The sequence below is a fragment of the Oryzias latipes genome, chromosome 4 (genome assembly GCF_002234675.1).
Source record: "Oryzias latipes chromosome 4, ASM223467v1".
In the NCBI taxonomy this organism is placed as follows: Eukaryota; Metazoa; Chordata; class Actinopteri; order Beloniformes; family Adrianichthyidae; genus Oryzias; species Oryzias latipes.
The window spans coordinates 22320442-22343426 of NC_019862.2; the positions used below are offsets into that span (position 1 = coordinate 22320442).

At 40.0% G+C, this 22985-nt stretch overlaps 2 protein-coding genes across 3 annotated transcripts in view; one reads left to right on the plus strand and one right to left on the minus strand.

Annotated features, from left to right (window-relative positions):
• apc2 (APC2, WNT signaling pathway regulator) overlaps positions 1-22985 on the minus strand; it is a 43499-nt gene that overhangs the window by 10918 nt on the left and 9596 nt on the right. For both annotated transcript variants that reach the window (XM_023954406.1, XM_011474282.3), the window contains exons 2-13: positions 17509-17670; positions 15837-15927; positions 14415-14775; positions 14206-14314; positions 13247-13360; positions 13070-13144; positions 4600-4698; positions 3299-3698; positions 2212-2310; positions 1955-2094; positions 957-1151; positions 576-790 (exon numbers count right to left, since the gene is read on the minus strand). In XM_023954406.1, coding sequence (XP_023810174.1) covers positions 576-790; positions 957-1151; positions 1955-2094; positions 2212-2310; positions 3299-3698; positions 4600-4698; positions 13070-13144; positions 13247-13360; positions 14206-14314; positions 14415-14775; positions 15837-15927; positions 17509-17649 — 2039 coding nt within the window. In that variant the 5' untranslated portion in view covers positions 17650-17670. The remainder of the gene's footprint in view (positions 1-575; positions 791-956; positions 1152-1954; positions 2095-2211; positions 2311-3298; positions 3699-4599; positions 4699-13069; positions 13145-13246; positions 13361-14205; positions 14315-14414; positions 14776-15836; positions 15928-17508; positions 17671-22985) is intronic.
• Positions 6139-13000, plus strand: LOC105353977 (E3 ubiquitin-protein ligase TRIM4-like). The gene is made up of 5 exons (XM_011474281.3): positions 6139-6566; positions 8941-9626; positions 10637-10745; positions 10858-10913; positions 12187-13000. The coding sequence occupies exons 2-5, from the start codon at positions 8999-9001 to the stop codon at positions 12744-12746; spliced, it is 1353 nt and encodes a 450-aa protein (XP_011472583.1). The 5' UTR covers positions 6139-6566; positions 8941-8998; the 3' UTR covers positions 12747-13000.

Consider the following 22985-nt stretch of genomic DNA (forward strand, 5'->3'; position numbering starts at 1 on the left):
GAAATCTGTGAGTTCAAATCCAGGCTGAGTCATGCCAAAGTCTCTAAAAATGTCACCCAATGTCTCCCTGTTTGACACTTACTAGCTGTGTTTACATGGACAAAAGTAATCGGAAAGAATGCCTGATGGGAAGAAAAATGTGTCATGTAAACACGGCGTTCGGAATACTCTGCCCTGATCAGACTCGTTCGGATCTAAATTTCTTTCTTTCAAACCTAGGTGTGTGACAACTGATGGGATTTTAAGATGACTTACCAATTATGACAGAAATTAGGAGAAATTTTGATTATCAATAGTCTGATTGAAAAACTATTTGAAAAGACTGTTGGTTGGCTAAGAAGACGTGTTAGGTCAACCAATCACGAATCACATTTAGTTTGATTGGAGCACAAGACTTCACTCCACATCTGAGATAAAAAATTCACTTTAAGGTCTGACTTTAAAAATATGCTTATTTTTAATAAGAACTCAGAGAATTTGTCCACAGAAAAGAATTATGTGTTGTCAGATTTAGAAATATGACAAAAACCTGGTTAAACAGGATGGAAGTTTGTCTTTTGGATTTACAAACACACCTGTAGTCTTCCCGTGTGGCAATCAAACTTGACACATTTCGGAGGATCCCTCCACCACTTTCGATGATGGCTAGTGAGTTAGTTTGACATCGATATGACAGGGTGCTAACCAGGAAGCCCAGAGCCCCATTGACCGAACAGATGGCCACTTTGTTGTCGATGCTGTGAGCTGACAGATTCCACAGAGCGCTTAGAAGACTCTTCAGTGTCGACTCCTGAGGAACAAAAAAAAGCATTTATACACACCTAAAGTATGGTTTTAATTTACAGCTGAAATCTCATTGGTAATATTCAAATGTCTGCATTTTAGTTGTAGTTCCAAGGTATGTGAGAGCTAGCTAAAAAGATCATCTTTGCTGTTGATCATTATGTTGTCATCACCTTGGTTGCTTGGAGAGAACAGGTCATGAGTGCAGACACACAGCCAATGTCCCGCAAGACTTTCTTGCTGCTGATGTCGGCCCTCCAGGACAGATTCCTTAGGATGCTAGAGACAACCTGATGTAGTTCCTCGCTATCAGAACCCAGCTGAGCAACCAGAGCCTGAAGGCAGCTCTTTATAGAACACAGGGTGGCCTGCAGAACAACGAGGAACATGATAGTTTAAGAGTTTAGGCCCACATTAAACACACATTAAGGCTCTGTCCAGATTCCCTCACTACTCCCCAACTCCTAAATAACTATATTGAACAGGACGATCTAGTGCTCTGGATTTCAATGTAATGCAACGCATTCTCACTACTTTTTTTTTTAATGCCAATTATGATGTCACCCATTCACCAAAGTAAAAGCCTAACAAATATTAATATTTTACAAAGACTATTTACGAATCCACTGTTTTCTGACGATGGAAACCTGGATGATTTATAAAAAAAAACAAGTTTTCAAATGACAAATTGTTAAACACAGTGCAATTAGGTAAATATTTGTCTAGTGAGCATCAATTAACACTAGTTTTTTCCACAGAGTCTTCTGGGAAATTTCTACAGTGCTGGATTTTGGAATTGTAAGTTTTGGACACCCCAGCAAAATGGTGAACACTTTTTTTATTGCTCTAAGTAGTCAGTAGTGAAGAAATTTGGACATAACCTACAGTACATGTCACCACCGAACTTATTTGAACTGAATCTGTCCGAGTTGGTCTGAGCCCTTGTTTTTATGTCAACCGCTCTCGCCATTCAGGAGTGAGGTTTTTGGTCGTCCCCACCCCTACAATTTGAAAGCTAGCTTGGGAGTATCTGTCAATCAAACATTTTGAACTTATGGAATATGGAATTTTCAATCTTTGTCTTCAAGATGATCAGTCAGCATGTTTAAAAAGAGACTTTTTTTTTTAAAAATTAAAGAAATTTTTTACTAAGGCTGAAAATGAAGTGCACCTTGTTGACGACATCACCAAAGGTGAGATTGGTCAGAGCCATGCCCGCATATCTGCGGAGCGCCATGTTGATGGGGTCATTCAACATGCCGTACATGTCGTTGTCAAGGTGGATCAGATCTGCCACCACTTGCAAACCACCTAGAAAGAGATTCCTCATTTTTTAAATTAGTCAAATGATCAAAACTCTTCAGAAAAAGATCTGCAAATAGTTTTCTGTACTTGATTTTTAGATGTGTAGTGCATGGCCTGACATACCCAATTCATTCATGGCTCGACGATATTCCTCCTCGAAGGACAGCTTCATGATGGCACACATGGCCTGGCAGATCTGGGGATCCACAGGTTCTGGAATATCTGCACAGCAGAATAGTGGCAAAGCAGAGGGAATAACTAAGTTTTGGTTCTGAAAATAGTTTAATTCTGGTGCAAGAAGGTTTTCTTATTTAAGATTGTAATCTCAACTACTAAAAGATTGTCGTTGAGGATAAAAATAAAATGGTAACGAAATGTTTGTTTAGAACTAGAGAAGACAGTTTTGATTAAACATAAAGTCAGAGAAATAAAAAAATACACTGTTATTACATATTTTTTTTATTTGAAGCAATAAAAATGCAAATAAAGAAGTTGACACTGTATTTTTAATCTTTTTGAGGATAAAAAAGTTTATACAAGTTTTAGTGTCATTTTGGGGGCAGGCCGTGGTGCAGAAGCATGGCAGTTGACCGCTGATTGGTAGATCGCAGGCTTGATTCCTGTATTTGTCAGCAGAGTGTGTGCATGGGTGAATGAGACTGTGACTGTAAAGCCTCTTCGGCCTTAAAGGAAAATTGGAAGAGGCTTGGTGTAAAATATTGAAGTGATGCTAATCTCTTGAATCTTGCTCCAGGGTTTTTCTTTTACAACTCTATTCTGATATACAAGACTTGATGCACAAGTTATTACTTTTGTCCACCACGATACATTTTTTAACTGCTGCCTTTTCCATGAATTTAGCCACACGTTTTGTGCAAAAAGCCGGAACACGGTCTTAAAAATGCACATTGTTTTCATTGAAGGTGACTGCTTAAACGTAGGTTGCAGAGGACAGTGTGAACTTAGCTTGACACCTCAGCCTGCTCCTTATTTTTTATTTGTTTGCGTGTCTCTTTGTTTTATTAAGTTTGATCTGATTTAGATGTTCTTAAATCTATAAAAAGTGTGCATACTGTCCTTTCTCTACCACATATAAACATCATAATACCAGTTTCAGGTATTATTTAGCTTTTCTCCTTTTCAGACATAACATAACCTTTAATATATTTGATTCTGTGAGGATGTGGGGATTGAGGAGAGCTTAATTCACCTGTTATTTTGGTTCCTCCTTGTGATGGTGTAGAGGCGTGGCTCTCAATCCAGTCCCAGCCACTGTCACAGTAGGTCCGGATCTGCTCCAGCATGTGGAGGACCCGCATCTCTCGGCGGGCTTGGCCTTCGTCCTGCTGGGAGTAGATGATGTTGTGGAGGGCAGCGCTAGCTCTCGATTTGGCCTCACGGCTGCAGCCCCTGGAGTTGCAGCCGGCCGGCGTCTCCGTGGGAGCGCCGTCCTGGGCTTCGTGCAGAATCTGCACAAGCAGAGGTACACAGCCGGATTTTCTCATGGCGATGCAGCTGTCCTGGGAGCTGGAAAGAGCCAGCAGGGTCCGGGACATTTCCTCCTTGTCTCTGTTTGCCAGCATGGAGAGCAGCCAGAAAACCATCTCCACCTAGGGCAGAAACTCTATTAATGAAACTTAAACTAAATATTGTCTACCTTTAAAAGTTTCATGATATTTTCTTCTTTTTCACTGAGTACAACAGTTATTTATAAATTGTAAGACACTATATTATGGATATAAACCATTTAGAAGCCAGAATTGGCCCAGAGAGGAGATTTTGGGTGGCTGGAACATTTTGCAGCTCTGAAACTGATATAGTGTCATTTCCATTCAAAACTTGACTTTGTTTGGTCATAAATGTCTTTTTCTAAGATTTAGTTGTTGAAATGAAGACTGAATGGCTTGGGTTAATTGTATTGACTGTATATATATTGTACTTTATTTCCAGTCTAAAACTGGATAACTGGATTGAATGAGTGTGGCACCACCTGTAGGAAATGGTTTACTTCCAGCTCACAACACAATTGATTCAATACAGTCAAAACATTTTTGATATGCGGATGTCGCCAGGTTGGAGCTAGATGACGACAGTGAATGATCCAAATCGGTTTGAGTCCTTGTTACTATGGCAACCACTCTCGTGAATCGGAGTGAGCTTGTTGGAAGTCCACACCGCTACCGCTTGAAAGCTAGCTTGGGAGAATCTGTCAATCAAACATTTTTCAGCAGAACATTTTACTTTAATTTAATTACATTTAATTTTGCAATGCTCAAAGAAACTTGTCTTAAAGATTTCTTTATCTTTGTCAAGAATGATACTAATATTGACTCAAAAATTGGGGGGTAAGAGACGGGGCAAAGCCTTTTTCTGGGGGGGGGGGCTTAATCTTTCTTGATATCTCAGAGAGATGGTATATGTGTTTTGGATGCTGTCCTTATGGCAGTAATACAGCAACAATCATGTATGAATGAGTGACTGTCTTCTATCTGCACATCATTCGGTGTTTACCTTACTGCCTCCATCTGCAGCATCTGCTCCAGCAACTGGAGCTGAGGATGAGCTGCTGTTCTCTGGTTCTCCAGCAGGGGGCTTCTCAGTTCCAGACAGCTACACACAAGAAACAAGAAGGCATGAACGTGATGGTGTTGACCCACTTCTACTCTCTGAAATCCTCTCAGATGGAGTACTGACAAATTTTCTGCTTCTTAATCTTTATGTTCTTATATAGGTTTTTGTCATTTCTATTTTCAGTGTTTTAATTGCTTTCCTGGTTTGTTTGTGGTTTATAACCTTACAAGCCTGAAATCCATCAAACCCTCAATGTGTCTAAATCTGTCTCCAATCCACAGAACAAAATGCCGTCATGCAGAAACACACACACTTCATTGGAATTCACAGGCTGAAATCCTCAGAGCCTTGCATCAAAGCTTCCACCCCCAGTCTCCATCTTGTTGCCATAGCAACACCTCAGAGACTGATGCATCTACAAGGAAGCGAGCCAAAGAGCGTTCGCAGACAAAGAGCTGCTTGTGTTCTTTTTTCTGTTTTCCTGCACCTATAATGAAGGAAAACCTGAACTTTTGCTGCCGTCTTGTTAGACTGATGGAATCTGTAGCCTCTGGTCCAAACGTCCTCCATTAAAACGAAAGGCAGCTTCATTTAAAATGGACGACGTCAATCTAAAAAACGCAGCTGTTCTCATGCAGAAAGATTCTGTAAAGCTGTTTTTGGACGCTTTGATTTCACAGCTCCTTGTTTATATGAAAAATTTTACGTTTAGTGATCCAAGACCACCAAAAAATAATTTTTAAATGACATATCATTTTTAAAAAACACTTTTTATGTTTCTTACTATGAGTAGCAGACTGAACACAGACTGATGCTGGGGTGCTGCAGTTTTTTTATGTCTGGAGGGTTCCAAATGTGTTAAAACAAAGGTCTGCCAAAGAAATGAATTGGTGTGGTTCATTTTGCCTTTCCTCCACAGGACTTAATAATAAGGTATGTGGTCACTCCAGCAGTAACCTGACTCTCAAACGAGCTAATTAATCATTTCTGGCTTCCGATTCTACATGCTTGTTATTCTCAAGGGGTGCAGAGAAAAGACAGGCGTGTCAGCCCTTTTCATCCTGAACACACGAGCTTCGTGCCACGCCGGCAGCCTGGCAACAGCCAATTCCAGCACAGCTCTGGGAGTGGCAAAGAGTTATCGTAATTCTTCTCTCTTACCGCACCTTTGCACTCAAACTTGCACATACCTAGTACATGGTGAAAATGTATTTTTGAAATGGTGACCCTGCATTTCATCCGGGCTTGGGGGGACTGGCACCAAGGAGACCCAGACTTGACAAATATCATTTTTTTAATTTGTGCTCTTTTGGAGAAGACATTTAACTAAATAAATGATAATTTAAAAGGACAAACATTATTGAATGTTTAATAGTTTTAAATAAGCGGGAAGTTGATTTGAAATTACATGAGAAAGAAGACAACAATTCAGAGTGGAGTTTTTTTTAGTACTCTTTAAATATACAACTTTAATTTAGCCACATCCACCCACTATTTACAACATAACATGTTTTCTTTCTTTGTTCAGAAATGCTTTAACAATGAGCTTGGAGTTTAAATGTTTAAATGATATGAAGTTTGAGTTTGGGTGAGATTTATTGTAGAATTAAAATAATAAAAAATAGATTTCCCTGCAAGGTTTGGGCAAAGGAGTCTTGCACAAAGGTTTTTAGAGGCTAAAGACAGTTTTTAAAGCTGAAACCAGAATCAGACATGTGCTTCCTCTGCTGTCACACTGAAATATGGAACCAAACTGGTTTGACAAGAACAAGTGGAACTGAGAGTCACAAAGTTTCAGAGGGACACAGACTTCTGAAGTGACGTTTCTTTTGCCGGACACTTTGGCCCTTGGTCCTCCGACCGCGCCTTCAAAGGAAGAATAAAGAACACTGGAAACTGAAGCAGCGGTAAGTATCTGACCCCTCTGACGACTGTTAGTGAAAGCAGATTACCTTCTAACAAGTCTAAACATGAACAGAGATGCCTACGATCCACACATGTTCTGTCTGTTTAAAGTTCAAATAGTTTTCACTGTTTTGTAGCTTTGAAAGAGCAGAATTAGAGTGTTGGACCGCTGATCAATCTGAATTAAAATGCTGTTTAACTGTTAGAAAGTGGAGGAAGATTTTAAGTTTATATATACTCTAAATATTAAAGTTCAATAATGTTATCTGCAGCGGAAATCTGACTTCTGATCAGCCACCTTCTAAAAGAAATTAGTGAACCTTCGGCATTCGGACAATCTACAACTGAAATTCATTGGAAGAAGTTTTTTCTGGGGATCCCTGAATTCAGGAGGAAGAGCTCCACTGCTTCAACCGGAAATCATACTCTATCAAAAAATGTGCATCAGGAACGTTTCCATTCTAAAGAAGGAATGCACTCCCATGCAGACACGCCTCAAGCAACAAAACATTACACCTGCCTCACGAGATTTCATCATGGAATTTATAGTTTAAAGGTCAACTTCATTTTAAACAAACGCTCATTCAAGCAGGGGTGTCAGAATCCAGACCTGACGGCCGGTGTCCAACATGTTTTCCAACCAACCTGCTATTGGAGCTCCTTATTGGCTAAACACACCTGATCCAGGTAATCAGAAGCAGATAAGGTTGGATTTCTGGAAAACCAGAAGGAGGCCGGCCCTCAAAGCTTGGAGTCTGACACGCCTGGTTTATTGTTTTACTAAAAATCTTTGTGCTTTTCTAAAGATCAAGAAAACCAGAAACCTTTATTTGTTTTAGGTTTATTAACTTGTGTGAGAAATTTTTATATTTATATAAATATTACTTTATTTATAATAAAAGACAGAATGCTTATAAAACGTGGAAGAAGTGACAATTTTAACAAGGCTCTTTCATGCCTCTATTGTGGCTCTTTTGGCTTTGAACAACAATACAGACAATCTGAATAAATAGTAGGTTAGTTGGCTAAGTTTAGTCAATTATTTTTATTTAGTCAAGTGACACTGAAAGCATTATCATTCTTCTAAAATGCACACGTTTCACTGAGCAAAATGATGGAAAAAGGTTTGCCCTATCGTCAGAGTGGTTTATTATTAGAATAAATGTAAAGCTCAAATTCCCATCGTATGTTTGGTTGCTGTTCGGTGGTAAGTTCTAACAGTATATTTGCAAGTTAATGTGCTGCTGCAGGAGGGTCTTATTTGAAACAGAATGTATTTTATTTTGAAAGGAACTTGTATGTGCTGCTGTCAAAAGTAATATAATATAATTTTTTTGATAATTGTAAATATTTACAAGCTACATTTGGTAAATGAATGGTTTCATGGCTTCAACAATATAAATAAAGTGTATTTTTTAACAGTAAGGAAGGACTTTGCAGCTGACGATGGGTTTTAGTCATTAAGAAACTGCACCAATTGGCCTCTTTTGGTGTCAGAGGTTGCAGAAACCTGTTTTAGGAGGACTCAAGTGTAAATATTTTACACTAAAGTGAACTTCATTGGTCCAAAGAGGAAAAGTTCACCTAGCAGCTCAGTGTTAAATAAGGGTGCATTGTAAATTTAGCTAAGTCTTTTCCTTAACTGGCAAAACACTGAAATGACATTTCTTATTATTAACAGACTTTCAGAAAAAGAATTTGCCCCAAATCTTTTCCAGTTAAGTTTGAAAGGTCGGCAAGCTCCAAAAAAAGACGTCTCACTTTTCTTCCACTGACAGATTCTTCTCCTTGAAGAATAAAATTGAAGAGGAAATTAAGAATGTAGAATACCTGATAATATTGACACCAAATGTGTAATATTAGCTAATATTACCATTAAAAAAACAATTGTGTGGATGGGGTGATACAGACTCTTATAGCTGGTACGTTTAGTATACAGTGGTCCCTGTTTTCATTCTAGAATACAGGAAGCTTACATTTTAAATTTTACAGTTAAAAAAAACAGAGAGAAATGTGAAAAATGGTCATGTCTGTTTGAGAAAAGTGTATAAAGAAGAAGTGAGGGGTTTTACAGCCTTTAACCATTTATTTAATCCTAATTTTCACCTATAGTGTTTTTTTTAGGATATAACCCCCACAATAAACGAGGGAACACTGTAAACAGCCCTGCATGGTATATCTGACGATTTTTTACCTTTTTATGCAAAACTGTGGCAATGTGTCACCAACACTCAGACGCTGTTACAGTCAGGTAGGAACCCAACTGAGAAAGGTTTTTCTAGAAAATCCTTTAACAATGCTTTCATCTTTAATTGTGAGTGTATAATTACGGAATGTGCACCACCACTAATGTCAATTTTGTGGGATTTTTTTCAGCAGTTTTCAACTTAATGAAATCTGACTGGAAAAAAGGAATCTTAACATCATAAACAAAATGAGCTTTTATGACCAATCGACAAACGGACACCATCAGGAGAGTGACGAGGAGCTGAAAACAGCGGACTGGGACGCAAAACACCCTAAAGGCAAAGACTTTCTGAAGCCCATTGAGCCGGAGAAAAGGTCGATCAGCCCTCTGAGTCTTCTCAAAGAGGACCTCACCCAGTTTAAAGAAGGAGTTTTGAAAGTATTCAAGGACAAAGATGCAAATTCAAGAGTGAGACAGTCTCAGGAAAAGTCGAATAACCCACTGGCCAATCTCAAAGAAGACCTCTCCAATGTTTTTAAAGTTGGTCTTTCGAAGGAACGGGGCAACAAGGACAATTCTTCGAAAGCTGATTCCTCAAGAGCAGAGAATCCTTTGAATAATTTGTTCAGAAGAGAGAAAAACCTTTTAGAGAAGACCCAAAAGCCAAAGGATGTTAAAGACATAAAAGAACAAACTAAAGATTCCAGAGAGATTTTGTGTAGGCAGAACAAAGGCAATGCTGAGGGATCTGACACGAAAAACGTGCTGAGTCAATCAAAGCACAGCAACCTGGACACTGGCAGTGCGGAGGAGAAAGTCGTGGCAGTCAGAGGTTTGATTCGAACCCAACAATGTGAGACGGCATTAAATACAGGTACAGCATCGATCAGAAGCAGCAGCTTCTTATAAACTCTGGCTAACTAGTCTTTGCTAGGAAGTGCCCAACCGTCATGTACTGTCTTTGGTATGTTGTTTGGGATCATGGTAGAGGTACATGTTACAAATCTTTTCTGTTTGGTCACGGCAAGTCTTGCCTTATGCCTTAGTCAAAATTGCCCTTACAGATGGATGCGGGCAAAAAAATAGGCAAAGCTGTAAGGGGCATGCATCACAAATTTTTAAGATCGTGATCTTAATGTTGCAAGAGGAGCCCATTAGTTCTGTTCAGGTGATGAGTGTGCACTCCTTGCGCGCCTTGTGCTTGCAGCCTGTCTGTTAGAAATAAGGAAATTAAAAATAAAGAGCCAGTGCATGCTCCTAAATAATGACAGGAGTCTGGCGCAATGGCACCATATGACAGCATCACCTATAGATGTCATAAGTGCATGTACCCTACATTATCCTTACAAATACTTCATGGAACGCTTACCACACGCACAACAATCCTGTGTTCCATTTTCATAAAGTCCCTTGAGGTGACCGCACAAGCCTCAAGGCACAAGCCTCAACCTTTAAGATGCGCCTGCTCCTATCTATAAACCCCAACAGAGCTGAAAAACCCAAAAACCTGCAGCACCTGTATGGGTAAACCACCCGTATGGGTGCATATGACTAAAGCATCTTTTATTAGGTGTGACCTAAAAGCATTGAAAAAGGCGAAATTTGGTCAGATTTTGTTGTTTGTTGATTAAATTTGGAACTTAATTAGTTCAGTCAATCAAGAATCAACGGAAAGTGAAGTCAATTTGGGCAAAATGTTCTCTGTTCTCTAGATGGTTTTAATAAGCATCAAATCCTTTTCTTAGCATTACTGTCACTATTCTAACTATACACAATTTGCACTAGACTAAACCTTTAGTCTTGCTTTTCAAGTCTATGCTGGTGGTTTATTGAACATTTATTTCTCTACAGCCGATCAGATCTTTGAAACGATTTTTTATGTAGTTTCAGGAGGTAAAGAGGATGACCCACCTGTAGAAAGTCCTTCTTTAGAGTCTCTGCCCCCCAAGACCACATTATTAAGCCTGATAAATTTTTCTCAGCATCATCCGAGGTGAGTTCAAACAGTTCAAAGACACTAACGGACAAGTATAAGACTTCAGAACGCTTTCAGCAGGAGACAATGAAGACAATCACGTTGAACTGATGCTATTGTGATTTTGAAGGGAACAAGCAGAAGAAACAGCAGAGCCAGCAGAAGATCCTTGGTCACTAAAAAACTGTAAGAATGCAATTTTTTTAAATTAAAAAATATTTTTTCTTTGGAATGATTCCTTTGAATTGTTGGTAAATGTTAAGCTACTTTCACACCAGCCTTGTCAACATGTGTTTGGTGTCAAGCGTTCACTTTCAATGAAAAGTCTATATAAATGCTTATTTCAGGCTTCAGCGTTCAAAACTCTCGTGTTCACACGTTGCTGCACAAGTTTCTACTACTGTTTTTGGGCTCTACATACAAAACATGCGTCCATTGAATGTGCAATGCAAGTTGAACTAATCAGGGGCTCAGATTTGGTAGTGACGTGTCCCTTTAACTCATGGATGTGTCAACCATTTGAAAATTGATCATGAAGAAGAAATTCATATTGCCGTATGTGACCGGCTGGAATTAGAGAGAAACAAGTCTAGCATATATCGGAATAGAGCTGTGAAAGAAAAAGCCTGGAGCAAGATTCACGAGATTTGTGCTGCTTCGACATTTTGCACCAAGCCTCTTCCAACTGCAGGCACATATGCTATTATCGAGTAGCGACAGTCCATTGTGAACACCATATGCTAAACGTGCGTTTAAGAAGGCCCCTTTATCCTGTTCTTGAATACGCGTTACATGCCCATTGTGAACATAGCATCAGAGTGTCATCTGCAGAGAGCTTTACATTACTTTAAAAGCTTAGCAGGTGTGTTGATAACATTTGAGTGTGTGTGTGGACAGGCCCCGCTCTTTTTGTACTACATGTGAACCTTACCGTAATGATAAACAACCAGTAAACTTGTTGCTTTATGCTGCTTCATGGTCTTATCCCCCCTCCCCTCCTATTATCACCCTCCTAACCCCCCCCCCCCTTCTAACATCCCTCTCTCTTCTTCCCTTCTTTCCTTTTCCGTCCGGTCCAACACCCAAAATTTTTGAAACATGGTTGAAATTAATAAAGTTTGGCCTCATTTACAAAAGGGGTTTATTCAGACATACCTCTGGTTTGTATGAAGATTAATAACCCCTATTGTTAAAGTAAAATATGTCCAACACAAGAGGCCCTCAGCTCTCATCTGCCTGCCCAGCTGTTGGACAGGACAAGTAGAAAATAAATAAATAAATAAAAAAATAAAAGCTTATGACTGCTCAAATTTTAGATTAAACTGAATATGAGATTAATAGATGGTGTGTGAACAATGTATTATCAAATTACAGATGATTACTGTAATTTAAAGGAATTAGTTTAGCGACTGAAAACAATGATTAGCATTACTTATTGAAGCATCTTATTTCCTTGCAGTTGCCTGCTATTTGACCCTTGATCCCAACACAGCCAATTCAGAACTCTGTCTGACTGAACGCAACAGGAAGGCAACTCGGGTCTGGTTAAACCACCACAATCTGGAACATCCGGAGCGATTTGAACACTGTCCCCAAGTCCTGTGCAGGGAGGGACTGCTGGACAAGGTGTACTGGGAAGTGATGTGGAAGGGAGGTGCTGACATTGGCGTCGCCTACAATAAAATCTCCAGGAACAGTAACAGGACGAGCTGTCTGCTGGGACACAACCAGTGGTCATGGAGTCTGGAGTGCTCAGAGGGAAACTACACACCGTGCCACAACAAGAAGAGGTTTGCGTCTTCTTCACCCGATCCTTTTAGCCACAGGGTCGGGATTTACCTCAATTGGCCTGCCGGATCTTTATCATTCTACTCTGTCTCTCAAGAAGCCATGGTCCACCTCTACACCTTCACTTCTACTTTTACTGAGCCTCTTTACCCGGGATTCTGGGTGTGGTCCTCTGATGGTTTTGTGTCGTTGTGCCAGGTAGAGATGGACTGGGAGAGACTGCTGCAGTGACCACCTGACCCCCAGTTTCTTGTTTGTATGCCTCTTTACAAAAAATGTTCCTACTCAGACAAATCCGAAAAAGTTGGGTAAACTCGTGGAATTTTCCAAACTCTGCAGTCTCTATCATAAACTGACAGTTAATCTTAGCTCCACCTTTTTTGTTATGACACCTCTGTATCCAAGTAAAACTAATGCTTCTGCAGCTACAAGCATCATTAATGAACCAAATAAAACCCAAGAGCTTCTGTCTCTGTGTTCTTTGATTTAAAGAAAATCTTTTAAAACAACTCGTCACTCCTTTTGTTTATGCTGTGTGCAAATGTTTTTCTGACCTGAAGCTGGCTCTCCTGACTCCCTCGAGTCTCCTGCAACTCCTTTTCCAGCTGTTCCAGGCGAGCAACCCGCATCTGCAACACAAGACCTAGTTGTTGTGATATGATGTTTTCACCAGAACACGCTAAACGGGTGTTCTAAAACCTGTGTTTCGCATATGGTTACGACAGTCTCACCTGAGTCCTCTGCACCATGTCATCACTACTACCAAATCGCTCCTCCATTACGGATCGAACCTGCTGAACTTCAAACTCCAGCTGCTGCCGGATCAAGTCCATCTGCAGAGAAAACTGCAAATGCAAACTTAGATCAGAGGTCAGAGCATCACTGCTACAAGGACAAAGAGGTGCAGCTAAAAATGTCTTAAAATCCAACTCCGTTCATCTTTTGGTCTATTGTAAAAGCATCACCATTGGTCTTTCAAGCATGATTATGCCGCTTTTAGCCAAAATCCAAAAAAATTGTGTTGTTTTCTAGGACAAAGTTATTGCAGAGCAAAAGGGAGTGGATTAGAAATATGCCTTTGAATTGTGAGTGGGACTGTTTTCCCCCACTAACCATCATCATTTTGTTTACGCTTTCTCTCACTAGCTTACAAACCCTCACATCTTCAACTTAGCATTACTGGTGCAACAAAAATGCTGAGCAGTATCAGAGCTATTCAGCCATTCAGTTTTGAGCCGGATTCCAGCTTAGACAAGGAAAACGAAGACGTACATAGATCTAATCGTCTACACAAAAACTTTCCTTTTTTAATAATGCTTTTTAGTACTATTATTGTTGTTTTTATTTTTGTCTTACTTTGTTATTATTGTAAACCATTTTTATTCCTGCCTCCATTGTAGCGCTTTGAGATTTTATCTAAAATGTAAAGCGCATTCCAAATAAAATTTATTATCATTATTACACGTTGATGCATCAGAATGGAGCTGAGCAGGGAGCTTGTTGCTTCCTTTGTAGCTGCTACGTAGCCCCTACAAGCTTTTTCAAACAGCATTTTATTTGTCTGCTCCTGATTCACCACGATTTGAATAAATAAATACTCAGAAATGCAATTTTGAGACACAAATTGTTTATACATGTAGATGCCACAAGAACATGTTAAAAACACCAAAACAGTGGCAGTGCAGCTCACCGTGTCGATGCGTGGCAGTTGAGACAGCTTCTGCGACAGCGCTTCCAGTTGGCTGAAGTACCAGCAGCGCTCACGCTCCTCCCGGTCGATCTCCCCCAGCAAGAGGTTCCTGTTGATGTTTAATGCTCTCTGTTTAACCTCCTCAGAGGATCCCGAAAACCACATCACAATCAACAAAACCTCAAACCCCTACTTGCCCTATTCTATACCTTTCTTTGTACAACTCCTCCAGGTGATGATCGCTCAGTCTTCCATCTGCTCCACAGATCACAGCTGTCTTGGGCGGGGCTCCGTCCAGAAAGTGATGCGGCAGCATGAGGCTGGCCGCCTCCCCAGTGGACACCATGCTCTGACGTGATGCAGGTCTAAGTGGACTCTTGGACCTGCTAACTGGTGCCACAGAGGAGGAGGAGGATGGAGGCAGAGCCAGATGATTGCCCAGTTCCATACCTCCAGCTGCAGCAGGCCCCGCCCCTGATAGCCCCACCCGCCCCAGACCAGCAGTTAGCAGTCTCAGGTTGTGAGGTTGGTGTTTGAGTTCGTAGTAGTTGGTCAGGTCCATGTGTAACTCTAAGGAAGGGATGAAACGAACCATAATATATCATTTTAAAATATTGGTAACATTTAAAATAGTTCCATCTATCTGTACAGCTTCAGAACCCACTGAATCCCTTTCAGGGTCATGGGGTTGCTGGAGCCTATCCCAGCTACTAATGGGATAGGCAGTTTGTTCAGGGTTTTTTTAGTTTATGAAGAAACGTGCTCATGTTCCCCAATCTTTGTGATGATTAGAACTTTTTTTGTGTGTTTTTTTTTCGTATCTTGAGTCATCTTTAAGTAATGTTAACTTTTCACACCTTTTTGTCTTTCCTTCAACCACTGTCCCACCAGGTTTAAGCTTCCAATTACCCTCCTGACTGCAGGAGAAAATGTTGTCCAATCAATTTTTTTTAAAATACAAATATTTAAATTTGTACTTCAAACAAAGCTGTTCGTTTACTTTTTAATAATTGGAAAAGCCAATTGGATAGGACATTTTTTTCAAAGGTCGGGGTTTATACTAGAAATGAAATTGGTTGTTGAGCACAACAAATAAAGAGCTTCATTAAGGCCTTATTTTAATAACACGTGTTGACTGGAAGGCCCAATAGGACACATGTATTCTATTTAACTACTAATGCCATTAAACCTGTAAAACTGTGCTGGCAAACAGAGCAGAGCAGCTGCTTTTAATCAGGACTGTGTTAAATAGATTCCAGGACAAATAAACTAATAGGCCTGAACTGGCTCCTTCGCTGGAGAAGCTGCCGGGTGCAACCAATCTGATTAGATGATGGGGTCCAGCAAGCTTCAAATGAAATGCCAGTAATTGGTTTTGTTTGTTTCCAAAGATGAAGTTCTGTCAAGCAGAAGCCTTTCAAGCTACAAGACTTCACCGAAGCACAATGTTTTTTTGGAAAAAACCCACAAATGATTCAGCAAAAATACTCATTTTAAAGAGTTTCAAAAGGCTTGAACCTTGTCAAAATGTTGCTGTGTGTGTCAGTTGTCAATGTCCATCTATCGTGAAGGCAAGTTTCTCTACAGATGGTCCAAAATGCATTCAATTAAGCAGTAAATCGGAATCAGACCTTTCAGTTGGTGCAGCACGTCGCTCCTCCCAGACGAGGCTAGAGTTCCTGCTTCCTGCTCCAGTTTACTTTGCAGCTGCTTCAGAACCTCCTGCATCCAAGCGAAACAAAAAATTTAGCAAAGATGAACGATAGACGTAGTTGAGAATAAACAAAGTATTGACAAAACAAAAAAAAGAAAATTGACCTCCTTGGAGGAAAGAAACTGTCCTTGTTATATTGGTGCCAACCGTGCAGATGTGAACTGCAGCTGCATGTGAGCCTTCAATTTTTGCTCAGTCTGTGTCCTGATTATGATGCTAAACCCGGTTGAGCTATGACAGATAATCCATCTGCTCAGCGTCCCTGCACATGACGAAGCGTGTGCAGGCACATGTGGATTAATACTCCAGTACCTGATAGGATTTTTGGTCACGTTCTCTGCTTTGACCTTAAAGTTTTTTTTTTGTTTTTTTTTAATACAAGCTTAATGGAGTCCTGAATGCTGATGGATTTAAGTAATTCTTCAAATAACTGATTATCGAAGCAATCACTTCTCCTTTATGTTGTCATTTGCAAGAAATACATTTCAGCCACTGATCACGAGCAATCATTTTTGCATTAAATTAACTGTATTGTACAGAGAAAATCTTTCAAAAATAAAGCAAGGATCCTCTTGTTAGTGATGCTGTGCTACTTCCCTTTAATGGCCTTTAGCCACAGGAATAAATGATTCTGAAAGCTAAGCAGGTTCATCCAGAGTTCTTGAGTCTTATCAGCTCCTAAAAGTGGCTGCAAGTTGTAAAAGCTACACAGTTCATCTAAAGCTCACATTTCTTTAACTAAATCGCTAAATCGTCAATCTCTACAGGATTATGTACAGATAATATGCAGAAAACAAATAATTGGTTTAATTCTGTTAGAAAAAAATCCATTTATGTCTAAAATACAAAACACAACTGTAAAATTTAGGTTTACTGTAGCTCACTTACTTGAATTAATGACAGTTGGACTCACCTTGTTGCCTTTGAGAATAACACTATACCATTCATATCATATTTTAAACCTGCATTTCTGAGACCCTTATCTTCTTAGCATGATGCAAACTTTCCTCAAAGACCTATTGTATATCTTTGTCCACGGTTTATGCCCTGCAGTTCATTATCATTCCACTAGGGGCGGTAGGACTTTTCCTGCTCATTTCACAATGGCTGTCTCCGGAAAATCTCAAAAACACTTTTGGCGGGAAAACGTTTTGCTTAATTTTAAAACTTTATGGTGGGAATAACTCATCTATCATTATTATTTTTTTTTAAATGACTACTTGCTGTATTGAAGGAATGTAAAATTCTTGGCAGGGGAGTGCACTTTTACCTAACTTTACTTGGTGAACAAAATATGAAATTAAAGAGCTGTTTCATTTTATGAACATAAAAAATAACTTTCAGGATTTTTGTGTTCGCGTGAGGTTTTGTGACATTACAATGGCAGGACTAGATGACCTTTAAATACATGAATACCCCTTGACAGGAGCCTATGAGTCACATTTGGCCCACGTGCCAGACTTTGGACATACCTGACCCAAAATGATTTGATAGGATTACATTAATTAAACAAAAACAGCTCTTAATTTGTGCATTGAAACTATTGCTGACTATGAATTTTTATCCACTTCGTTCAGCTGCACACTAACCTTCATGCCAAAAGTCTCTGTCTCCAGTTTGGAAAGGTGGTTGGAATTGTCCTCCAGCTCCCTCCTCAGGTGAGAGTTCTCTTTGCGGAGCACCTCCACCTGGTGGGCCAGCTGGTCGTAGGAAGCCACAGCACTGGCCATCTTCTCACTGCGCAGCAGCTCCTGGAGGAGAATTCCCACAGGAGGAGGAGGACGGTTCAAGAAATGTGACGCAAGCAGAAAAAAATCAGAGTGACTCAGCTAAAGCAGAACGAAGCATTTAAACAGTCAATGGAAGACTCCAGAATTAAGCCCAACATGGAACGATGTCTTCCCAACATGGTGAGCCATGAGCCATCTGACCAGGAAGTTCAGCCTTTAGAAGATGTCTCCTTTTCTGTCACGTACCGATTAAAAAAACGCTATTTATTTTAGATAAATAACATGATAAAGATGGACTATTCCCTTTTTAACAAGGTCTAATTTCAAGATTAAACAGAAAAAAGGGTGTCTAAATTAAAAACAATTAATAAGAGCAGTTTAACTAAAATAAATTAAAAAATAAAGGAAGATATTATGAGAACACAGAATATAAAAAAACAACGTACAGAACAAAAAGATGGGGAAAAGACACATTTCCTAAATAGGAAAAAAAAAAGGATGGAAAAGATACAGAGAATAATGCCCACAAAATATCAGTAAACTGCTGGATCTCAGATATCTTAGTGACAGGTCATTCATTTGCATCTGCACATGCTCAGTTTGGCCCCTACTTCGGCTCATGTGACTCAGCCAGTGACCTTCAGAGCAAAAATGAAAGCTGCAGAAACACACAATCCTGTCTGTGTAAGTCCCCAACAAGAGGAAAAGAAACTCATCTAATCCACTTTCAAAATAAATTGCTGCTGTCAGATTTCTGCTCTGCTCAGCCTCTGTGGGGTGAGTAGAGTAAATGTCATTGCTGAATTTTAATGAGAGGCTGACCCTCTGCATCCCTGCTGTTGTGCTCTCGAACTGCAGAGGAAAAAATGATAGTGGACACACAGCTTAGGATTCAGGTCAAGCTCTAGTACATAAACTTTTTAGCTTAGTCAGCTCCTCACAGACAAAGAAATGTAACCAATGAGCAATGTCATTTGGCAAAAAGGTTTTCTAAATATAGTCAACACAAATTAATATTTCTTTACCATCTTCTTTACTTCTAGGTAACAGTCATTAAGAACATGGTGCACATTCTCAAACCCTTCAAGTTTGTCCAAACAAAATAACATGAGATGATTTTAAATGCAATTTGTGTGTTTATGCTCTTGTGTCATTTGTCTGAGGATGGAGGACATACAGAATATAAAGAAGTAGGATATTTTATACAGACTATGTCACTATGTGACAACTAAGTGATTATTTATGAAAGAAACCGATTTTGGCAATCAAAAGTTTTGTTGTCACACAACTTAAAACGCATAATGACTCATGATAACTTGGTCTTTTTTGTTCCATTCTGATGTAACATTGTAGTCTGGTCTATAAATGCCACTAGTTTCAGTGCGTCAACTGCTTCACAACTTTAAACCATTTCAAAACAATTTGATTCATTTTTGGTTCAGAAAGCTTTGGTTTCTCCATTACTAGCAGCAACAAGCTCCCTGTTCCTATCCATTCCGATCATAAATAAACACCTACTGGGAATGCTTTTACAATAGATAAAAAAAAAATGATCAAAGTGGGATTTTATGCATTTAGTAAACTAAACCAATACAATTTAAAAACCGATATGTTTACTAGACTGCAGGAGTGGATGTTCAAGTACATTTACATTAAGTTAGGCTCTGCAATATTCACACAGCCAGCAAAAAAAAAAAAAAAAAAAAAGTTTATTGTTCATTTTTGAAGCTAATTGGTACACAACCATTAGTGTCAGGTACTGATGGTGTGGGACCCAAAATACAAGAGACCAGGCTTGGTGACAGAAACTAAACCATTTAATTCATAAACTGAACCATGACAAAACCCTGGAAAAACAAACCGGTGACATACCAGAGCAGTTCACCAAAGAGAGTGAACTGAAAACCAGTCACTTAAATAGACTGAGGGGAAATTTACTGAAATGAGGACAGCTGTGCATCATAATTAACCTGAAACTGATGTGGCTGACAAAGGGCAACTAAGAACATGACCAAAACAGAACCAAACTAAACCAAAGAACTCTAACAGTAATAAAATGAAAATCACAAATTAACAATCATTTTATTGGAAATGGATGTTAGTTTATGGTGCAACTCAAAGTCCTAATTTGGGCTGAAACTGTCTGATTTTTAAAATCTGAAAGGACAGATTGATCCATAAAAAGATGCTGGTCGAGGCCCCAACTTAAGGAGAGCCAAAAGTAGGCTCAGCAGAAACCATTAACTGTATATAGGAACTCGACTGAGTGAGTGTGATGTCACCCATATAAAATTACTTCTGGCTCCAACCAAATAAAGACAATTCAGTTAGCTTTTTTTTTTGAGTCAGTCTGAGTCAGCATGTCTATGGCAACCACTCTCACCAATTAGGAGTGAGCCTGTTGGAAGTCCACACCCCTACCACTTGAAAGTAGGCTTGGGAGAATCTGTCAATCAAACCTTTCAAATGTCTGACTAGCCAGTTTATTACTTGAATAACTTTGACTACAGAAAAATTCTCTTATACACTCAATGGCAGAAACCAAACTAGTTTACAGGATCTAGGCAATGACTAGAATCAAAATTTGCAAAATGTGTTGTATCAGGCAGGGACTGCAACTTGGCAATTTACTTCATTTTTTGATGTTCTGTGAATATTTTCTTGTTGCATACATTCATGTCAGTGTTTAGCTGTAAATTCCTTGCCATCACATGCAAAAACTTTTTCAACAAGGACCTCCTTATCAGCAGCAGCTTCACCAGAAAAATCAACTGGTGAAAAAAAACTGGGGAAAAAAACACTTGCAATACAGCCGCATCTCAAACATTTGCTACCAATAAAAGTAGTAAATATATCTGTTCCACTGCTCAGAATGGTGCAGCAGACTCCCTACAAATAAGCTGCAGCAGGTCATAAAGTCTCGAGTGTGACTCTATATCAGCCAACAGCTCCACTGCAGTGTGGATTCTTCCCTCAGGACAGAGCAATGCAGGGATCCTGATGTACTTGCTGTGTATGTGTGTGTGCTGTGCTGGGAATTCCGTTAACTGGCCACAACCCTGCACCCTGAGGCACTAATCTGAAAAGATTCAATAATCAAACATATTTTTTTAACTGAAGATAAAATATTTGATCCAGAGTACAGACTTGTCAAAACCAGCAGATTTTTTTTAGCCAGCAAATGAGCAATTCACAGCTTACACATTGACTCATTAAAGACATGATCTGTGAGATGAGCAGTCAGACCTCAGGCAGTCAGATGATCTGGTTGATCTCTCTCTCTCTCTCTCTCTCTCTCTCTCTCTCTCTCTCTCTCTATATATATATATATATATATAGTACAGACCAAATGTTTGGGCACACCTTCTCATTCAAAGAGTTTTCTTTATTTTCATGACTATAAAAAGTACAGTCATACTGAAGGCATTAAAACTGTATATTAACACATGTATACATAACAAAAAAGTGTGAAACAACTGAAATCTATGTCATATTGGACGCCCGTGGATCCTAGCAATGGTGAACTGCGCTGTCGACACATGATCGTAATATTGCAGGTTCGATTCCCGCCTTGCACGCCCATGAATCGAAGTGTCCTTAGGCAAGACACTGAACCCCACCTTGCCTCTAGTGGTAGGCGGGCGCCTGTGTTTGGCAGCAGAGCCGCCACCAGTGTGTGAATGTGTGTGTGACTTGGTTAATGGGTCTGTGACTGTAAAGGGCTTTGTCCTTGTAGCTAGAAAAGCTCTACATAAGTTTACGCCATTTACCATATTGTAGGTTCTTCATAGTAGCAACCTTTTGCTTTGATTACTGCTTTGCACACTCTTGGCATTCTCTTGATGAGCTTCAAGAGGTAGTCACCTGAAATGTTTTTCACTTCACAGGTGTGCCCTGTCAGGTTTAATAAGTGTGATTTCTTGCCTCATAAATGGGGTTGGGACCATCAGTTGTGTTGTGCAGAAGTCAGGTGGATACACAGCTGATAGTCCTACTGAATAGATTGTTAGAATTTGAATTATCTGTGAAGTATTGGGCTGCACGGTGGGGCAGTGGTAAGCACTTTTGCCTCACAGCAAGAAGGCCCCTGGTTCAAGTCCCGGCTGGGGGACCTTTTGCATGTTCTCCCCGTGTATGCGTGGGTTCTCTCCGGTGACTCCGGCTTCCTCCCACCATCCCAAAACATGCTTCATAGGTCACTCTAAATTGGCCATAGGTGTGAATGTGCATGGGTGTGTGATAAGTGTGACCCTGCGACAGACTTGCGACCTGTCCAGGGTGTCCCCTTCCTTCGCCCATAAGTGGCCGGTATAGGCTCCGGCAGCCCCGTGACCCCGAAAGGGACAAACAGAAGAAGATGAATGAATGAATGTGAAGCATTGAGGAGTAGGTTTGACGGTGTGGGGGTGCTTTGCTGGTGACAGCAATATATGTCTTCAAAATTGAAAATTGAACCAGCATGGCTACCACAGCATCTTGCAGCGTCATGCTATTCCATCCGGTTTGCGTTTAGTTGGATCATCATTCATTTTTCAACAGGACAATGACCCCAAACACACCTCCAGGCCATGTAAGGGCTATTTGACCACGAAGGAGAGTGATGGGGTGCTGGGCCAGATGACCTGGCCTCCACAGTCACTGGACCTGAACCCAATCAGGATGGTTTGGGGTGAGCTGGACCGCAGAGTGAAGGCAAAAGGGCCAACAAGTTCTAAGCATCTCAGGGAACTCCTTCAAAACTGTTGGAAGACCGTTTCAAGTGACTACCTCTTGAAGCTCATCAAGAGAATGCCAAGAGTGCAAAGCAGTAAAAATATGAAGCATATAAATAAGCTTTGGTCATAATTTAGATAGAGGGGCTGCAGTGAATTAGGAAAATCAATTATTCTTTTAATTCTTTATTTAAAAGCAATTTATTGCCACTTACAAGCCATTTGTAAGACATTTACAAATACTAAATAATGTCTGCTGTGAGAAATTTTTTAGACATCTAACCATGCTACTGATTAACATCCAGAAGACAGCTGTAAGACATAAGACACTATTAGGATGTCGACCAACACTAACGAATTTCTTACAAATGTTTAATAACGGCTTTACAAGTGCCCCTAATGTGTCCCTAATAAGCAGCATATGAACTCCTCTGCTGCAAGAATGCGCCACACGCAGCTTCATGAACCTGCATTCAGCTGGTGGTGTTCACAGCGGACACTCAGGCAGCAGCAGGGAGGGGGGTTCTTCTTCTTTAGTGTTTGTCTGCCACCTTCAATGGGATGAGGCTTGTTATGACATGTCATAAGGGTGCAAACTGCAAATCTTTTTCGAGGCTTTCCCTT